We start from the raw sequence: 20,808 nt of genomic DNA, 5'->3' as shown, positions 1-20,808 counted from the left end.
TCCATTCCAGCTTCCATTAGCATCTTGCTTTGCTCCATGATAGTCTTTGAGAGCGGTGACGTGAGGTCAATAGAACACCAGTAGCTGGACGTCTGGCTCATAATGTTGTGTAAGCGCCAACACTTTGTGTACACACCATCATTTGACGCCTTAGGTTTGTATCTGATGCTCAAATTCACTGGCAGCACAGAATAGATCACACACTGGAGAAATGGTAACAAGTTGAGAAGAGGAAAAAGGACAGGCAGATCACCGTTGATGCAGCCACAATCCTGCTGGGAAGCGCACGGAAAAGCCTTGGATCTGGCTGAGGCAAATGAAGAAAAATCCAGACTAGAAGCAGGTAAATAAAATGTCCAATTTTATTGAAGAAATAAATCGCATCCATAAAAACATGGTAAGTGTGGTTCTGGTCACAGTAGATACAACCGACGCCTTTCAGCACCGATGAGCCTTATTCTTGGATGTTTAGGTCTAAACAACCAAGAATGAGGCTCATCAGAGCTGAAACACGTCGGTTGTATCCACTGTGACCAGAACCGCACTTACCATGTTTTTATGGTTGCGATTTATTTCTTCAACATTTTCGTAAATGCAGCAAGCTGGGCACAATTTTGGACTAGCACTTTAAAAATAAATTGAATAAACTAATTGGTTATATCCATCTATACTTTCCTTCTTGGTTCCCCCCCCCCCCCCACCCCCCCCCCCACATTGGACAGCATGTCAACCTTAGAAACTCATGGACCTTTTATGCACCCTTCATACTACCACATTTAAAGGGAATCTGTCAGTAGGATCAACCCTTTTAAGTCATCTAAATGGGTATGCAGGTCAAAGAAAGTTGAATAAAATGATACCTTGATATCTGCGGTCTGATGTCTTATTCCAGAGAAATACCCGTTTTTCTTAGTATTAAAATGAGCTGTTAAGATCTCTGGACTGATATAGATGTCCCTGAGAATCTGCCTCCAAAGCATATTTTAAATGAAAGAAGGAAATACCAGTGTGAGACATGTAATGACAAACAGTTATCACACTCAGCAGAACTGAGCTTTGTCTCATTACAAACACATGTACAGTTGTAGCTCTCTCATAGTGCTGTCATCTCTGAAGTATAGCTGTGCCTCACAGCACATTTTCAGCTTCGATCACACAGGCAGACAGTGTGCGGCGGGGAGGGGTGTACAGCTGAGCTAGCAGCAGGAGAGTAGAGCTGCAGCTGCAAATATTTGTAATGAGACAAAGCTCCGCTCAGCTGTACCATGTTGTAATCACACCCAGCCCTGCATTGAGATCAGGAGAGCAGACTGTCAGTCACTACGTGTCTCACACTGGGAACATGCCTTTTCATTTAAAATAAGCTTTGGATGCAGATTCTCAGGGAGATCAGTGTCTCGTCCAAAGATCTTAATAGCTCATTTACATCTTAGGATAGAAATTGGATCGCGAATATCAAGGTATCATTTTAGTCAATTTCCTATGAGCTGCATCCCCATATTGATGGCTCAGTGGAGTTGATCCTAATGCCAGATTCCCTTTATTTCTAACACACCACAAATTTACAGCAATTTACATGCATTATCCTCTCTATCATGCGGAAACCGCAGATTTCACCCTTTCAAGTGAAGTAAGTGTTAAATACAAGAATATGCAAGAAGATCTGTAAAGACATTGCTCACACAATATATACTAGCCGGATACCGTATCAGTATCCCAAGCCGGACTATCCTCACATAACTTCTATATATATAAAAACGAGTGTATGTATGTGTGTATCGACGATGATGTCATAATGATTGCCATGGCGACGATGATATCATAAAAGTTGCCATGGCAAAGATGTCGTCATAATGGTTGCCATGGCGACGATGATGTCCTAATAGGTTGTAATGGTGATGGTTATGTCACAATAGGTTGCCATGGTGATAATGATGTCATAATAGGTTGCCATGGTGATAATGATATCATAATAGGTTGCCATGGCGACGATGATGTCACAATAGGTTGCCATGGTGATAATGACGTCATAATAGGTTGCCATGGCGACAATGATGTCAGAATGGTTGCCATGGCGAAGATGATGTCATAATGGGTATATGGGCACGGAACTATGGGATGGAGGATATGTATGATGGGGATATGGGCACGGGACTATGGGATGGAGGATATGTATGATGGGTATGGGACTATGGGATGGAGGTTGTGTTTGATGGGTATATGGGCACGGGACTGTGAGATGAAGGATATGTATGATGGGTATATGGGCACGGGACTATGGGATGGAGGATAATGGTTATAATTTGTTATAACTAACCACAGTTAGTTACTATGCCCGGGAAAGCCAGGCTCTTCAGCTAGTATCAGATAAAGGGAGAGAATACTATTATGAAATAGTTTTTATAATCTATCTATATATTATTATTCGGAAAACTATTTCAGAATAGTATACACACACACACACACTCTGTCTTGGATTTGCCTTTGAGATAAAAAAGTCAATAACTGGTCAGTAAGCACAAATGTTTGACAAATTTAATTCAGGTTTTTATGGGAAAAGAATTAATATTTTACATTTATTGTTAAGATGAAGTGCTGGGAACTTCACATAACTGGAAGTGTGACCCTTTCAAGCTTTTTTTATTCTGCATCTGCTGTTTGTTGTTTATTCACTCTCTTACTTCAATCAATGTAACACCCCTCGAGTTCAGCTCTTCCCAGGGTAGAAGCTGCAGGCGCAGTGATTGCTGGGCCCCTTCCAAGGAACATTAAAGCCCGTGATCCCATCACATAGACATTACAGAGCTGCTTGCTGTGGGTCTCCTCGCAGGAGGTGATTGGCTCTCACAGGAGGGGATGCTGCAGTCTGTGCCAGTAGTGGGGGCTTCATGGGTTCTGATTTCTCATCGCCCAGGCAACGGCAGTAGGAGGGGGGAGCAGCTCAGATGAGCCCTTATTAAGCAATGATTTTAATTAGCAACAGACATTGCATGGCTCAAGAAACCCCAAGATAGAAGCAGAGGGTGCAGCTGGGTGCAACCTGCCTTCGGTCTGTGGTGCACATATTTCAGGACTTGACGATGTAACAAAACCTAATGGAGCAAAGCTTTGGGAACTTCATAACATGAATGGGTTAATAGAAAATAGCGTCTTTAAAGCTATTAAGAGAGTCATGATGATTTCAAGGTTTATTGAACGGACCTAACACATGGGTCACTTGGTATCATTGCACCTGCTTTCTGGAGTTTGCAGATAACTTCAGTATGTCCATTATCCAGCACAGAAACAGCTCCAAGGGGTGCGAAGGGGATCACAATGTTCATCACAGTCATTCAGTTTGGCTCTGTGCCTCTTCCCGACATTGGCAATCTGCCTTCTTTGTACACGTGTTCATGGTTGGCTCCTTTCTTGGTAAAGAACCCTACAAACAGAGAAAAAGTTATACCAGAAGCAGTGAGCTGAAGATAGGCTGAGGAAGAGACGGGGCATGGGGTGGAAAGGAAATGGCCAACACCGAACACACGGCCATGAAGAAGTAGGACAACAGAGCTAAAGTAATGAAGGAATAGAAAGTGAGGCACACAGTACAAGTATTACACTATATGCTATGGGGATACGGACTATGCCCAGCATACAGGACAGAGCAGGCATTTTTATATTGCTGCCAATATTCTCCTGTAACCAATGCAATCAGCATTACAGACCAAACCTGTGCTCGTAAAAAGGGCATTCACATTGCATCTTGCCTCTGACGTTGGGCGTCCCTAGGGAATCCCGAAAAGAAAAAAAATTCATACAAAACCAAAGACAAAGTCATAGAGTTCAATAACACAACTGGACCCTCAAATTGACCCCATGGTTTGTCTTTTCAAGCGGGGCAATAATATATTCGCAACCAATGTCCATAGCAATAAGTAGATACGCTACTGGATATAAAGAGATTCCAGCTAAGTAGTAAAAAAATGTAAATTTTATTAAATTAATACATTAGAGAAAACATATTAAAAAGACAGGGGAACAGTCCTCAAAAACTGGGGACACCGATTGTGTACAGCTGCATGAAGAAGAAGCGAGGCGAAACGGCGTCAGGGTGGAGAGACGCAGCATCCGTTATTCCCTCTGGTGGCATTTCGATATAGGTAATATACCATCTATTGTTATAACTTATTTTTTTTGCTACCTTAGGTCAGTCATTCATGTGGGATTCATGTGGCTCTACCATATAGGCAGGAATGCATTTCTTATGTACCCATTATTACTGCACTAGCAGTTTGATTAGGGCTGGTTTATTTGGGCTCGTATAGCCAATAACTGAATGCATTTTCCCTTTGACTACTATTGCACTTGCACTTTGTTCACTATGCTTTCGGTATTCTGCACATAAATCTGATTTATTTTGATCTTTGATACATAATCAGTGTCCCCAATGTTGGAGGCCTGTTGCCCTGTCTTTTTGATATGTTTATTCTTTCTTTTTTGTATTAATATAATAAAATATGTATTTTTTTTACTACTTAGCTGGAATCTCTTTATATCCAGTAGCATATCAACTTATTGCTACGGATATTGGATGTGAATATACTGGTAAAGCGTCTCGCAATGTACTGTTGTTTCCTCGGAACATTTGTCATTCATTTTCTAGGGGCAATAATATAGTTGAAACATCGTTGGGGGGGGGGGGGAAGTGCAAACGAAGTACAATTAAACTCGCTATGTGAATGGCCCCTTAGGTTGGATTCACATGTACTGCTTTATTATAGATATGACCTTGGGGCAGGGAAGTGCAGGCGCACATACATATGCACCATGTAAACTGTCAGGCATTAACAGGGTTTGCCATTTATTAGTCACAACACAAACTCTCGCCAGATAACCATTTGTGAAATATGTTTATCGGCAAAGCAGTTAATGAATGGGTATAATTTCCATGTCAGGAGCTGCTGGATCAGTGACCTTTGCGTACAACCGACTATCTCCAGGTACAGCAATTTCCGCTTTGTACCATAATAAATGAGCTAGAGGAACTCCGGACTGCCATTTAGATAGCAGCAAGGGAGAAAACATCTCCGTGAGCAGCACACTGTTAGGTTTCCTAAATGATTTCATCAGCAGTTACACAACAGTATGGAAAGTGTACAATTCCTGCTGCAGACAAACAGGTCTGAATTCAAGGAAAGCCACACAGCACACGATATGGAGAAATGATAGTATAGATAGAAAAAGAAAAAACCCTACGGCTTATGATGCTGGTGATGGACACAGCAGGGAGAAGAACAATGACGCTGTGATAGCTAATAGCTTTTTAATATTAAGTGATGAATGCGGGTAAGAGGTGCAATAATAAATACAAGTTACAATATGTGCCTCACTCAACATGTTGCATAGAAAAAAGGGGGCCTTGGGAAGAATCAAAGTGGAACCTTTAATCCTAAGGGATCGGGAAGGAGAGTTTGACATCTGATTCAAGCCTATAGAAGAGAATGATGAAGTGACCCTCTTGTGTTATTCTCAGAACGGATAAGTCCCCTTTAAATGACTACTGAAGCTGGGGAGAAAGCTCAGTGTAAGGGGGAAGAATGGGATCATTCACTGTTAGGGCCCAATGGTGTCACTTATAAAATTGTACAATAATTGATTTTATCATATTCCAATGCTACTTCAGATAAGTCTTATTACTTTTGATACATGAATACAGAAAACCATTTTGACAAGCAGGATTCCGCTTTACAATACATTACATCACTGTCTAAATTCTAAACTAAACCCTACTTACCGTAAATGGGGTTGTCCGAGGAAAATACAACTTTGCCCATTGGATAAGGGTATAAATAACAAACTCCGTCATACTCACCTAGTGGCACCCACCTGGATCCTGCGCAGGCTGCTCCGTGGTCTGTGCAGAGACAGGAAGTGGTGATCTCACTGTTCTACCAGATCCCTGGACTGCTGCAGCCTGTGATTGGCTGCAGTGGTCTGGTGACTTGAACAACACCTCATCGGATGTTTTATGACGGCGTACTCCTCAAAGTCACTCGACCGCTTGAGCCAAATCACAAGCCGCAGTGGTCCCATAGCTGGTGGAATGGTGACACCTCCGCTTCCTGCCTCTATGCAGACCATGGCGCAGGCTGCGCTGGATCCAGCCGGATGCTGGTAGGTGCGTATGACCGAGCTCGTTATTTATTTATTTTTAACATATCTAGTTTCCCGAGCAAGGTTCAGACAATCCCTTTAATTTCAGCTTAATAACCTGAAAAAGATTCTAGAAAATGGCGTAATGTAAATGTATCTACACAACCGAGGACCATTGGTATTCACTTCATGAAGTCACCTTTTTATTCTATGCGATTTGTATCAATCCCTAATTGTACGGCAGTTCCATTGTAGATGATTAAAGAAACACAAGGGCAAAACACTAATATAAAATGCTACTTAAAGACCTTAAAATGGACAACAGCTGTGTTAGGAGAAATGATGAACAGGCAGCATTAACTGGCTCCAAGCAGAAGCCGCATGGATATCCTCTCCATCTTACAATGACCTCTACCCTTTCAACGTAAAGACTCCTGCTGGCTCGCGGCTCCTGCACATCCATTAAGAAACTACTTTTGCTTCTCCGTACTAAAGGAAATGGAGGTTCTTTATTTCTTAGCACTGAGAATATTTCATTTAACTTGCGCTATAATTATCTGTTATTATACTATAAAATATAGCATGTGCTTAAACATTACTGACTCTAAGGCTTCTTTAAGTGAGATCCAGGCATAAACTGCTTCCAACACAGACCGCGCTTTATTACCACTCCAGCCTAGAGGCAGTAAGTACAATGAACACCACTAGGTGGTGCTGTTGGTGCACAAAACTTAGGGGGAGAAAAAGTAAGAACAAACCCATAGAGCCCAAAATATACAAATAAATGAGCGACAAAAATAGATCAAACAAGTATGTATTCAATAAAAATGGATATAAAGACAAGTCAAAAAGTCCATGTAGTGTCACAGTCAAATCTAAACCTGAATAAAACTATGAAAAAATGCTCATATTCCACACAAGGGCAGTTGAGAGCATCACCTAGTCATCTATAGCAGCCCTCACCCTCGTTTGTCTGCTTGTCACACGTGGAGGACGATGAGACTCATGGTTCACTGTCCAAGGACCCAAAGACTGATTAGAATAGAAATCCATGGGATACGTCTTCTGCCATTCTGCTTCCTTTAGAGCTACACAGGCCTGTAAAACACACAAGATATCGATCATACCAATCCTAACAGTCCTAATAGAAAAGGACATTGTTTAGATTCTTCATTGATTCCCCAGAAGTCCTGCATTATGATCTACACCAGTCTGACATGTTACATTGCTGACCTTTGTCTTAGACTATTACAAATGCAGTGAGTGCCCCACCAGGACCCACTATGGCTGACTACATTATAGGAGATGTATCTCAGCAACGGAAAAGACTGTAAATTCATTCTTCACCATGTGATGCTGATCCGTTGCACACACAATCAGAGGAACTAAATGAAAGACATGCTTCCCTGTGTCACAAGATTCCCGGATAGTCCACTTCTTCTGCTAGGATAGACTTATTAGGTAGTCCTGTGTTATTAGAAGGGGGAGGCGAGTCCTCTGTTCAGGACTCTCATCTTTGGAACCGAGAGGAGAACTATAGAGATTCTTAGGCAGAATATACACATCCATATTTTGCAGTATACAATTTATGGACTGGTCCTGACCAGAACTCAAGAGGCCATCAAGTTCAGGTCAGAGGACCCACGGCTGATCCAGACTGCGAAACTCAGATGTGTGAATCCAGCCAAACTCTACATACATCTGTATCTATTTTTTTTATCCGTGCAAATGGATTGTTTTTCTTCAGTGTATGATCAGTTTTTACAAACTTAAAGGGGTTGTCCACTACTTGGACAACCCCTTCTCGTGTCCCATATTTGGCCCCGTTAAAATAAAATACCTAATACCTCCATTTCTGGCGATGTTCCAGTGGTGTTGGCACTCGCGTTCCTGGTGCTCATGTGAGGTTGCCATGTCACCTGAGCCCTGCGCCCAATCAACGCCAGCTTCACTGTCCTCGCTTCTGGACGTATAAGTGATCAACAGGAAGTGGGAGCTGCGCCTGGCTGCTCACTTCCTGAGCCCGGTACAAACTTGTGGCCCCCAGTACAGATGTACAGTTACATCAATTTGCACCGAGTGGTTAATGGCAAAGTTCGATTTGCAAAACTGATCATGAGAATAGGATATGTCCACTGGATGTGTGATGTGTGCAGGGATCAAAAATATTCTGGCAAGAAAAGCTGTGGAAAGTCACAGAATTTTGGTGTAACTCATGGGCTGGATAGTGGTGTAGCGAATGTCACTCGTTAAATTTATGACCAAGCAATCCAGCAGGGACTGGAGTAGGATTTGTGGTGAAGCGCACACAGAGGACCACTCATCCGACACTCCTGATTTGTGAAGAGCCACATTTTCTCACCAACACCGATGTGAGCAATGGTGGTCTTGATGAATCAGGCCCTATGGGTTCATGTAAGGTCCAAGAAAAAAAACAAAAACGTGCAGCACTGGAATATCACATACGAATGTGTCAATATAGCCTTACTATGGAGGACGTGTCCCACCCAAACCATTGATTTGCATAGGTACCATTGTACTGCTTCATTTTCACGACATACTCGGGAACTCTCTACCACAACACATCAGACTCTCACCTACCAATGGAACCTTCAAAAAGAACCTGAAGACCCACCTCTTCTGACAAGCCTACAACCTGCAGTAACCACTGATCCACCAAACCGCTGCACGACCAGCTCTATCCTCACCTACTGTACCCTCACCCATCCCTTGTAGACTGTGAGCCCTCGCGGGCAGGATCCTCTCTCCTCCTGTACCAGTTGTGACTTGTATTGTTTAAGATTATTGTACCTGTTTTTATTATGCATACCCCTCCTCACATGTAAAGTGCCATGGAATAAATGACGCTATAATAATAAATAATAATAAAATAATAATAATAACTATTATTTTAGGGTTTTCTCACTGATATTGAAGAGATAAGTAGGGGAGTGTCCTAAGCAGAGAACCCCTCTAAATTCTCAAAGCCTTACTAGAATGCAATTCTATGTCATAGTTGTGTTCAGCCTTTTATTACAGGAATGATAGGAGGCTTAGTCAATAAATGTGCCAGTGGCACAAGATCTGTAAATAAAGGTAATACCAAGGTTGCCAATAGGTTGACCTTTCCATCCCAATAAACAGATGGGTCATGATCTTGTTGGCAGCATGTGAGCAGTAAGCATTATCAACACCAAAGTGTTCCCAACCCCAACATGTTTTCAATGCACAAAAACAAGGGTTTCTCCTATCCCTGATTCATTTTTACTGACTATGAGTCTGAGTTATAGAATTGGGCCACGTAATTAAGTCCTCATTGTGAAGCAGAGAACTGTTTTCGAAATACCCAGAAGGAGTCTGATGGATCTAATCCTTGCTTTACATATCTGGCTTGTGACTCTCCTATCAGTGATTTCTTAAGGAACGAGTCAATGTGAAAACAGCAGTACCCCCAGAGGCACGTAGACACGTAATACACACGTAATGCAATAATAACAGTAATAATAATATAGAAGACACAAACCTTCTAATATACCCCCATCATAACCAGAACGTAGTTCAGGATCAAATGAAAGATGGGAAAAGAACACTGGAAAATAATCAATATAAGAAATGGCCAATACATTTGATGCTCTTGGAATACACTTTTCCTGCAGTTTAGATGCACACAATTCATAAAATATTCCATTAGTGCATGGTTTACCACTTTGCAGCGATATCGTTCCTTCACTTTATAACAGGAGATATTTTAAGGGAGCACTAAACGTAAAGTCAGCAGCTCAGAGCAGTGCGGTTTATGGAGAGCAGCTAGTATTATCCACCCTTATGTATATAAATAGGGGACAGACATTCCAGTTAGTAAACCCATTGGAGGACACGGTCATGTCTCTTTTCACAGCCTGGGATCACTGCTTAGAGGAAGACATATATTTCATTCCACTAAACATTAAATGTTTTAGCTCTACTGAAGTGTCCATCTTAGTCTGTGCATTCCCCGTCAACAAATTCTCCCACAGCACTGAGTTATTGTGTTCCTCCGATGGAAATGTATAAACTGACAACTGGGCGTTGCTATTCCTCTTACTATACAATGCCAGGCTGTCTCTGTAGGGACACACTCTACTGACGGGGAAAAGGAACAACCAGTGCCAGTTGCCAAATTCTAGAAGAGGCTTCAGATCTGGTATTTCATGTGCAACACAAGTATTTAAGACACGTCAGCAAAGTTGACTTCACATCTTTATTGGGAGATGAGCGGAACCTTCCGGGTTGTGACTGACACTGGTATCACACACACCTCTCCTACTCCAATAATCAGGGCAGGTGCATGGTGCTCACAGATCAGACACAAAGTCAAACAGGCATACAATAGACATGACTTCTCTAGTCCTCGCGGAAGTGAGTGGACCTGGAATACCCTTTTTAAAGGGAATCTGTCAACAGGTTTTTGCTATGTAAGCTGAAGACAGCATGCTAAGGGATAAAACACAGATTTTAGCGATACCTCTCTTATAAAGCTGAGTGCTGTTTGCTTGTAATGATTGTTCTAGCACCAGTAGCTTATCATTGCTCAGAGCAGCTCGTGCCTCCTGTTCTGACACGCCTCCTCCTGTGTTAGGCAGCTCACTGTCTACAGACATTGTATATAGAGCCTGGTGTGGGCGGTTCTAGCTTTCTCAGCTCTGCTTCATGCTAAATCTAAGGGTACCGTCACACAGTACCATTTTGATCGCTACGACGGTACGATTCGTGACGTTCTAGCGATATCGTTACGATATCGCAGTGTCTGACACGCAGCAGCGATCAGGGATCCTGCTGAGAATCGTACGTCGTAGCAGATCGTATGGAACTTTCTTTCGTCGCTTGATCACCCGCTGACATCGCTGGATCGTTGTGTGTGACAGCGATCCAGGGATGTGTTCGCTTGTAACCAGGGTAAACATCGGGTAACTAAGCGCAGGGCCGCGCTTAGTAACCCGATGTTTACCGTGGTTACCAGCGTAAACGTAAAAACAAACAAACAGTACATACTTACATTCCGGTGTCTGTCCCCGGTGTCTCAGCTTCTCTGCACTGTGTGAGCGTCTGCCAGCCGGAAAGCGAGCACAGCGGTGACGTCTGACGTCACCGCTGTGCTTTCCGGCTATGGCGCTTACACAGTGGAGAGAAGCAGAACGCCGGGGACAGACACCGGAATGTAAGTATGTACTGTTTGTTTTTTTTACGTTTACGCTGGTAACCAGGGTAAACATCGGGTTACTAAGCGCGGCCCTGCACTTAGTTACCCGATGTTTACCCTGGTTACCGGGGACTTCGGCATCGCTCCAGCGCCGTGATTGCAACGTGTGACCGCAGTCTACGACGCTGGAGCGATAATCATACGATCGCTGCGACGTCACGGATCGTGCCGTCGTAGCGATTAAAATGGTACTGTGTGACGGTACCCTAAAAGCTCTGATTGTGTCAGAACGGCTGCACTAATCTTAGTAATCTAAGTGATACATTGTTGGACTCGGGGTCTCTTTGCCTACATCATGCCGCTCTCAGATGAGATAGCTAAAACTTGCTGACGGATTCCCTTTAAGTACCTGAACCAATGCAGTTTGAGGCTATGTTATCCATGGGCTTACTTCATATGGAGTCAGCAAAGGTTTCGGGAAGGCAGTCCCCCAATCTATTGAAAGTCTTGGGCAGGCGACTTGTATCCACCTGCAAGTTACAAGAAGACAACTTTCCGTTAGCGTATGGGAAATGGCAACAAACACACCAGGCTCTGAAAGGGTTAAGCTAAGTGAGATCTAAAACTAGTTAAAAGCAAAGAAGCTCGTGTGGCTTCTATACCGGCCATGAAATATTCTGTTTATAAATTAATGTAGCGTCCAGCTCAGGCCGGTGAAGGATGATGTTCCACCACATTTGTGGTTTATGATACTGCCTGCATTTTCTCTTAACAAGCTTTTGGGAGCTAACCTCTTCTTTTCATCAGGTCAGAAATAATAGGCATCTCATTAATACTCTTAACGTTCGCATTCTAGTTAAATATAAACAGTTAAAAGAAATTTCCGGGATGTAGGTTTTTTTTTTGTCTTCCTTTCCTTGCGTTTGGATCTGTTTTTCTTACTGGAAATTAAGGAACATTTTTTTTTACATATCTGATCATTTTTATAAACAGTTTGCACCTAAAAGCTTTTCGAGAGATGATGCAGCTAGTCCATTAATGAAGAAAAAAAATACAAGAACGGATGTCATCAAATCGTTTCTTATGTTTCTGTTACATCTCACCAACAGAAAATTAATGATTAGGAAATAGGAAAATGTCAGACTTCTAGACAGACAAGCAGATGTAAAAGGTAGAAAAAAGTCAGAGACGGATTTATAAATAGAAAGAGAGACGGACAAATAGATGGAAAGACAAGGACAGACGTGGGGTAGACTGAAGTGTAGCTGATCCCAGGGACGGACACAAGACAGGTGCAGAGACAGAGCCACGGATTCATAGGCAAGGATGGAAGGAGAGAGTGTAGAATGATTGATGGCAGAGACAGATGGATACAGACAGACAGACAGGCTGCACGACTGACAGACTTGTACAAAGATATATTTGGATTTAGAACTGTAGATACATTTACCAACGACACCTATCTCTCTGTACCTACAGTATCTACACCTAAATATTTTTGTATAAGTGACTATATTATATGGCTGGCCACAAGGACAGATACACAGACTGCGGGACTGACAGACACTGCAGATAGATAGAAACACAGAAAACTAAGTTACATCATCTCAAACATATTAAGGCAGTTAATAAACATAGGATTGTTGAATAATTGACATTAGATACATAGGTCTCTATCTAGTCACAAGGATATAAGCAAGATAGATACAGACAGATTGATAAAGAAATACAGATAGATATGACAACATATGAGATGGAGACTGGGATCAATAGAGTCACACTGACAGTGAACCCTCTCCAAAAGACCACCTGTGAGATGGTCTCTGTTGTATCACACACTAGGCATGATGGCAATCTTCTTTCTGTTGTTACGACCTCAGCCTAGATGACTGTTTTTATTACTTATGTTGATTGGTCACCTGTTGGTAGATATTGTGGTCACAAATACAGATAAAGAGATAGATAGCTAGTTAAATAGAGACAAAGATAGATAGATAGATAGATAGATAGATAGATAGATAGATAGATAGATGGATAGATAGATAGAGATAGATTGGATGGATGGATGGATGGATGGATATATAGATATGTGATAGATAGATATGTGATGGACGGATAGATAGATGTGCTATAGATAGATATGGGATAGGTACATAGATGGAAAGATAGCTAGAGGGTAGATAGATGTGATCGATGGATATATAGATGTGATATAGATAGATAAATACATGTGTTACAGATAGATATGTGATAGATATGATAGATAGATAGATAGATAGATAGATAGATAGATAGTGTGACAGACGGATTGATAGATGTGTTATAGATAGATATGTGATGGACAGATAGATGTGCTATAGATAGATATGGGATAGATACATAGATGGAAAGCTAGATAGATAGATAGATAGATAGATGGATAGATAGATAGAGGGAAGATAGATGTGATGGATGGATATATAGATGTGTTATAAATACATGTGTGACAGATAGATATGTGATAGCTATGATAGATAGATAGATAGATAGATAGATAGATAGATAGATAGATAGATAGATAAGATTTGATGGATGTATATATAGATGTGTTATAGATAGATACTTGTGTTACAGTTAGATATGTGATATAGATAGATAGATAGATAGATAGATAGATAGATAGATAGATAGATAGATAGATAGATAAGATTTGATGGATGGATATATAGATGTGTTATAGATAGATACTTGTGTTACAGTTAGATATGTGATAGATAGATATATAGATAGATAGATAGATAGATAGATAGATAGATAGATAGATAGATAGATAGATAGATGTGTTATAGATAGATATGAGACATGGGTGAAGGTCTAGGTAGGGAGGTTATTTGAACCCTTCTTAAAGGTAAATATCCCTTTCATTAATGATTAAGTAACAGGCGTTGGGTATGATGAGTTGGGACAGTGACCTAAGTAGCTGTCCACTTTCGGGATCTTCTATATATGGAATTTATAATGACACGTTATAAGAAGAGAAAGCGGATTGCCAACAGTTGCCATGATAATATGTATATAGAGACGCAGCCTTAAATATCAGGGTATTTCCAGTGCCAGGTCGCCACAATGCCCCCTCCTGATTCCACCCCATAGTGAGGGCTGCGCGTTGCGAGTGTGTGTTTACAGCTCCGCTCTCTGTACTCACGCTTCCACCTCTGGGAACAGCTTGAGTTTATTAGGGAAGATTTCCGACAGCAGAAGCCGCACGTAACGACAGCCGAGAGCCTGCAGACGTGACTCCAGGTGCTGCGAGGAGAGAGAGCCACAGTGTGTTAGACAGAAGAAAGAACGCCGAGCATTTAGGGGTAAGGCAGCCGGCCAAGCCTTAGCCTTCAGTGAATAACCCTACTAATTAAGTCAGGAGCTGGAGAATAACAAGATGAAATGAAACATCTCTAAGTACACACAGAACTGCCGAGGAAATACTCAAAAGGGCTCGTGTGTGGGAATAGCCATCTATTTATACACGTATTAACTGAAGCCACAGACGGCAGAGCCCCCAGAGGGAGGGTGTAGTGAGAAACCGGAATATACACAAAATATACCGCACCGGTTCCACCTAGGGCTTCAGGGGTAATTGGTCAGGATTTTCCCAGAAGACGGCAATATGAAGCTTCCCTTTTAGGCTGAGTGGAGCCGTCTGTATACCACGGTCCGAGTACAGAGCGGCCGCGGGTCTCCTGACAAGAATTCCGCAGTCTCAATGAGCAGATATCAGGCTGTCACATTCGGGTCCGTACGCAGACCGAGACATATGGTTTTCGGACAAGGCTCTGCCTCTTCTGTTTGTTCTCTTTTTAGTTACAGATAAATGGAAAATGGCACAGCCAGATGAGAGTCAGTGTGGCCCTACTGATCACTATGGGGCCCGTTCGGGTTCTGTTATGTATCAGTTATTAGAACGGAAGAAAAAGTTCTGCATGATGCGATCTCACTTCTCTTCTAAAAACAGACACGTAACAGAGCCCAGGCAGACCCCGTAATAATCTCCGGGGGACCCTCCATCAGTTACACAATGGATTTATTCCTTTAAATTAATCAATTTATCTGTTCCTAAAAACGCAATGTCAAAACCGAAGTGTGAACTTCGCTTTACAGTGAAAGTGATTACAACCTGCCTTCAAATCCTTGCCATGAGCACGATGAAAGCAGCAATTCCGGGACAACATACGGCACAACTCATACACTGATTTTTTGAGTTAGAAATGTCTACATGGGTCCCCTGGTAGTGGAGTCTCACTGCTAACGAGACCGGGAATTACAGATATACACATTACATTCTGCTCACTTATCACTACAACTTTCAACTACAGAAAGTCTGTAAGAAATGATCGAAAAAAAAAATTATTATTCAAAAGGGTGATAACCAAAATGTCCCAGAGTGCAGGACTTTCCAAAGCTGCGACCCATCAGCTGCAGCTAGGAGGAAGGAGGAACAGGCTATCCAACCTGGAGCCTTATGCATGCAGACACGGATTTGTTTGTTCTTTTTTTTTCTCATGTAACTGGGACAGAAATAGAGGACTATTGATACAGATGTGATGAGATATTGATACAGACGACTTTTTTTTTTATATATATATATCTTTTTATATCTGGTCCAGTAAATGTTGTCATAAAGCAGAAATGATGGGATATCTAAACAAAAAACAAAAAGAAAAGACAGAAAGTCGGCAGAGCCAACGAGTCATACTTTACAGTACAGCATCCAAAAATGACATATTTAAACACTTTATAATACGCCTTATTGGAGATAAAGGAAAAATGCAGCCAGTGCAGAACCAAAACTACAAGACCTTAGTGGGTGGTTCCAAATTAGAAAAAAATATATAAATCATAATAAATAGTAATGGTTGTGTGTGGTATTGCACATTCACATTAATGGAGCTCAGCTGCAATACCAGATACAACCTGTGGACCTGTGAGGTGCTGTTTTTCTGTGTGTGTCACACGAGATGAGCCATTTTCCTCTCTCATGAATCTCATACAGCACCTGTCTGGCTGACTCCTCTAATGTCTGCTAAATGACAATGGAAGGGTTAAAGAAAGAATTAACCCAAACTGTGTTAAAGAATTCAAGTCGGGACTGTTCAAATGAACAGACAATGATATGAAGATGGTTCTATATACAGGGTCCATAATCCAGTGTCTGCAGTCAGTACTAGGTCACCAAAAGACCATTAAAGGGGTTGTTTAACAGGAGAAAATGTGGCTGCTTTCTTCCAGAAATGGCTCCATAGCGGTCCATGGGTTGTTTGTAGTTTTGTGCTTCAGCTCCATCAAGGTTAAAAGCAATACCAGATGCAACCCACAGAGCAGCGTGGTTTTTGGAAGTTATCAATCTTTAAAAATGTCTGGGGAAAGCACGCAAAACAGCAACCGTGTTTTTGCAATGTGGGACAAGCCCTTTTCCGAAGTCACACTGTGGCCACCCTGTTTATTTCCAAGGATAGGTGCACGCTATGCAAATACCTTTTTAAAAGTGAATAGAAATAAAAATATGCCAATCTAAAGTATAGCTCTTAAAAATGGAATAAAATATACGGTATATTTTAATATATAGAGACGTTCAGAGAGATTAAACTCTTCCAGCATTTGGACATACCATTACCGCAGCAGAATGCAATGGTAATTTAGCAATCCCAGTAGCAGTGGGAAAAATGTTTTTCTTAATGTATTTTTTCATTATAACAAAAAAAATTATCATATCCCTTAAACTAATTAAAATGACAGCGTGGTGGCTCAGTGGTTAGCACTGTTGCTTTGTAGTGCTGGGGTTGCAAGGAGATGGACATATTCCCCACGTTTTCCCTGGAAGAACAAATGTAATGTGAATTGTTGAATCGTGATATGCGTTACTGATGATGGTAATATGTGTTACTTGATGTTAGGGAAAGTTAGCGTTAAGTTTAGCACTAGCCCAGAATGGGAGGGGATAAGCTGAAGGGACAGAAACCGTTTTCTGTCAGGAAGTCAGATAGGGTCCAGTGAATGTAGAAAGTAGCTCTAAGGTCTTGACAGCAGCAGTGTGTCATGATACGGGTGTCAATAACGTGAGAGGAGACCGTGACAGAGGATAGCGAGATGCCAAAACTGAAAGGAAGAAGATTGACTGGAGATGGGTCCAGGGGAAGGACTCCTAGCGGTGCGGCCCATAGCTTATATCTCAGAAAGGCAACGGGCCAAGACGGACTAGAGAAAGTGAGACAAAGAGAGTGCCCCAGGTGGGAGTTCCACAATGTCGGGGACAAAGAAGATAAGTACCGACCATACTCGAAATATAATAAACTAGAGAGGAAAGGAGACACGGAAAAGTGAGTTGAGTAAAGGATTCTTGCTTGCTGTACTGTGGTACTGAGATGGGTTGAGGTGAAGTAGTAAGGAACAGTGAAGGTCGAGGACAAGAGAAAAGAACTGAAACGGTGTGTGAAAAATGCTACGGATTGTGAAGCAAACGTCAATCAATATGTGTACCCGCTAATCCCAGCCAAGTTATCATTTTGTAAAAACTTTATACTTGACTGGTAGTCTCCCTCACTGATTTGTAAAACATCTGGTCCCGATCAACCAAAGTCATCAGTAACAAGCAGCCTGCAAAGGCGTAATGTCCCCATAGCAGAAGTTCACACGCCCAGCCAGGACCTCCATCTTCATGTAACATGCCGGGGTGCGAGAGATATTAATACCTTGCACATGTCTACCTCCCTGTGACACATTACAGAGTTGTGGGATCAAATCCCACCAAGGACAACATCTGCAAGGAGTTTGTATGTTCTCCCGTGTTGGCGTGGGTTAATAATTTGCATTCTGCCGGTAAATAAAGCAAGTTTTGTCTATTGACACCACACAGACGCCCATCATATTAACTGTATTGACTATACAAACACATGTTGCCGCTGGCACGCCCTGGAAGTCAATCAGGCACCATTTTGGTCTTTGTGCCAGGATGCGATTGTGGTGCCCGGTAAATTACTCTAATGACAGCACGGTGAAAAAATTAATTTCGATAAAAAAAAATAAAATAAAAAAAATAATAAGGTTGGTAACTTGAGCGCAAAGCCCGTCCTGCCATTGTTGTTCCGCATAACTTTAGAAGGAAAGTCATTTGATTTTCGTCAGAGAGAGAATTGTATTTTAGCACATTTCTTATTTAGTTTCCCCTTCAGGCCTCTGCCAGACGTCCATTCACCTTGGTTTCCCTTTGTGTTAGTGTTGCCTGAGCTCACTTGAGTCTCTAGTGCTAATGTCGTTAAGGGTTCACAGCCGCCGGTGCACAACGCAGCAGACCTGACCGCCGGTGAGTAAGCAGTTAATGCAGATGGATCTTGTATGACTATTATTTTATACACATCGGACAGACAAGAGCGTATTTTATTAGAAAATGTGCATCTCTGTCTACCTGGGATGCGGGACAGGGTGAGGATGACAGATTATTTCTTACACAATGACTCCCTGTCAAACGTCCTCCCCTCCTACCTGAGCTGCTGCCGGAGACCCTGTCTTGATTCCCAGGCTGGAAGTTAATTAAGCCCCTCTGTTTTCCACACGGAATGGGAGTGGATGGATAAATAACCAACAATAACCATTCCAAGTTCATTTAATGAGAAGTGCAAATAATAATTGCGGTTCTGTAATTGCAGCCAATAGATTAATGAGGCCTGTCCTCTTTACACAGGATAGACAGAGGAATACTCATTAGCAGGAACGCGACAGGGTGCTGCTGGGAGCTAAAACAAAAGACCCCGGCAAAACACACAGACCTAATGATATTCCCCAAACAGAGGCACAGCTATTTCCCTACCACCCTCTACACCCTCCCAAACTACACAAACATTATACTCACCACTCCAAGCTACACAGACGCTATACTCATCCCCAACCTATACAGACGCTATACTCACCTCCCCAACCTATACAGACGCTATACTCACCTCCCCAACCTACCCAGACGCTATACTCACCTCCCCAACCTACCCAGACGCTATACTCACCCTCCAACTTACACAGACTCTATACTCACCTCCCCAACCTAGAGATACTATACTAACCCGTCCCCAAACTACACAGACACTATATTCACCCATCCCCAAACTACAGACACTGTCTGTAGTCCGTCGCGGACCTGGGGAGTGAGGTCCGGGACGCCTGTCTTTGCGCAACTATGGGTAACTACTACTTTTAACTTTAGGTTCCTGGGGCTAACGCTTTAGATACTAGGAGGCTGACTAATTAAGCTAATATGGGTTGCTTGCATCTGTTGGACTGTCTCTAGTGGTCGAGGCTGGTTGTGGTATGAAATGTCCACAGGGATATATACGGCTCAAATGTCTACTACTAATTAGAACACAGCCCAATACTGAGTAATATATTATTCAACCCCAGCTACCTCTATACAGGTGGTGTCTAGCTATATATACTTATGCCACAGCAATTTGTATCTGCATCTTAGCCCATACGCTCTGATAGAGTATACCGGCACTCACTTATCTTGGAATTTTGTATCATCTACCTCATATTGTTATACTATTTACTGATTGCTCACTGAATTGTGTATATTATGCACAAAATTGATTTTATTCTGTTTGTATATGTGACTTAATAAAGTTTGAGCATTTTTTGTAATTACTGGCATTTGACTCGCATACATACACTATACTCACCCCCTAACCTACATATACACTATACTCACTCTCCAATTTACACAGACATTATACTCACCCCTCCCCAAACTACAGACAGTATACTCACCCATCAACCTACAGACACTATACTCACCCCTCCCCGATCTACAGACACTATACTCACCCTCCTCCCAACCTACAGACACTATACTCACCCCTCCCCAAACTACACAGACAATATACTCACTCCCCCAACTTCACAGACACTACTCACCCCTCCTCAAACTACACAGACAATACACTCACCCATCAACCTACACAGACTCTATACTCATACTATCATCATCTCCTGCCCAGATTAGTCCGAACCCTCTCATCGAACACCTCGCCATCAACACAGCTCTCCACCCTCGTAAAACCCACAGCACGACACCAGCATAATAACACCTTCTACCCCTCCGCTGCCTGGTGCACCCAATCATCCCTGACACTCTGATAGAGGCATACACGCCGAGCAAAGACTAATTAAAATGGGCGTATGTGTCCAGTTTAATGATCTGCATGGGGGACTAGAAAAAAGAAAAAACCCAGGGGGAAGGGAGGGCAAAATGACCCACCGCTCCTGATTTGCAAAGAAAAAATGTAAATGAGAAGAGGAGAAAAAAAAATTCCTTGCTGAGATTAACAAGGACTAAAAATGTATCTCTCTGGAGGAGGGGAGGTGGATGCATGGAAGCGGATTATGTTCATGTTGAGAAAAAGAGGAGGAGAGGATACACAAGTGATGATCTGTCCCTGCAAGAAGCTTTTAACCGCTAGGCAGTTATTGAGGTCTGG

The 20,808-nt window shown here is 42.2% G+C and overlaps 1 protein-coding gene across 1 annotated transcript in view; it reads right to left on the bottom strand.

Moving 5' to 3' along the window:
• Positions 1–2,518: 2,518 nt before the first annotated feature.
• Positions 2,519–20,808, bottom strand: part of DPH1 (diphthamide biosynthesis 1) — a 326,351-nt gene continuing 308,061 nt past the window's right edge. Inside the window, exons 9-12 of the mRNA XM_077294484.1 lie at positions 14,496–14,596; positions 11,763–11,841; positions 7,096–7,230; positions 2,519–3,421 (exon numbers count right to left, since the gene is read on the bottom strand). Of these exons, the coding sequence (XP_077150599.1) occupies positions 3,329–3,421; positions 7,096–7,230; positions 11,763–11,841; positions 14,496–14,596 (408 nt within the window). The 3' untranslated portion in view covers positions 2,519–3,328. The remainder of the gene's footprint in view (positions 3,422–7,095; positions 7,231–11,762; positions 11,842–14,495; positions 14,597–20,808) is intronic.

The sequence above is a fragment of the Ranitomeya variabilis genome, chromosome 3, assembly GCF_051348905.1.
Source record: "Ranitomeya variabilis isolate aRanVar5 chromosome 3, aRanVar5.hap1, whole genome shotgun sequence".
Classification (NCBI taxonomy): domain Eukaryota; kingdom Metazoa; phylum Chordata; class Amphibia; order Anura; family Dendrobatidae; genus Ranitomeya; species Ranitomeya variabilis.
The sequence above is the reverse complement of the archived record's forward strand: the minus strand, read 5'-3'. Positions and strand labels throughout refer to the sequence as shown.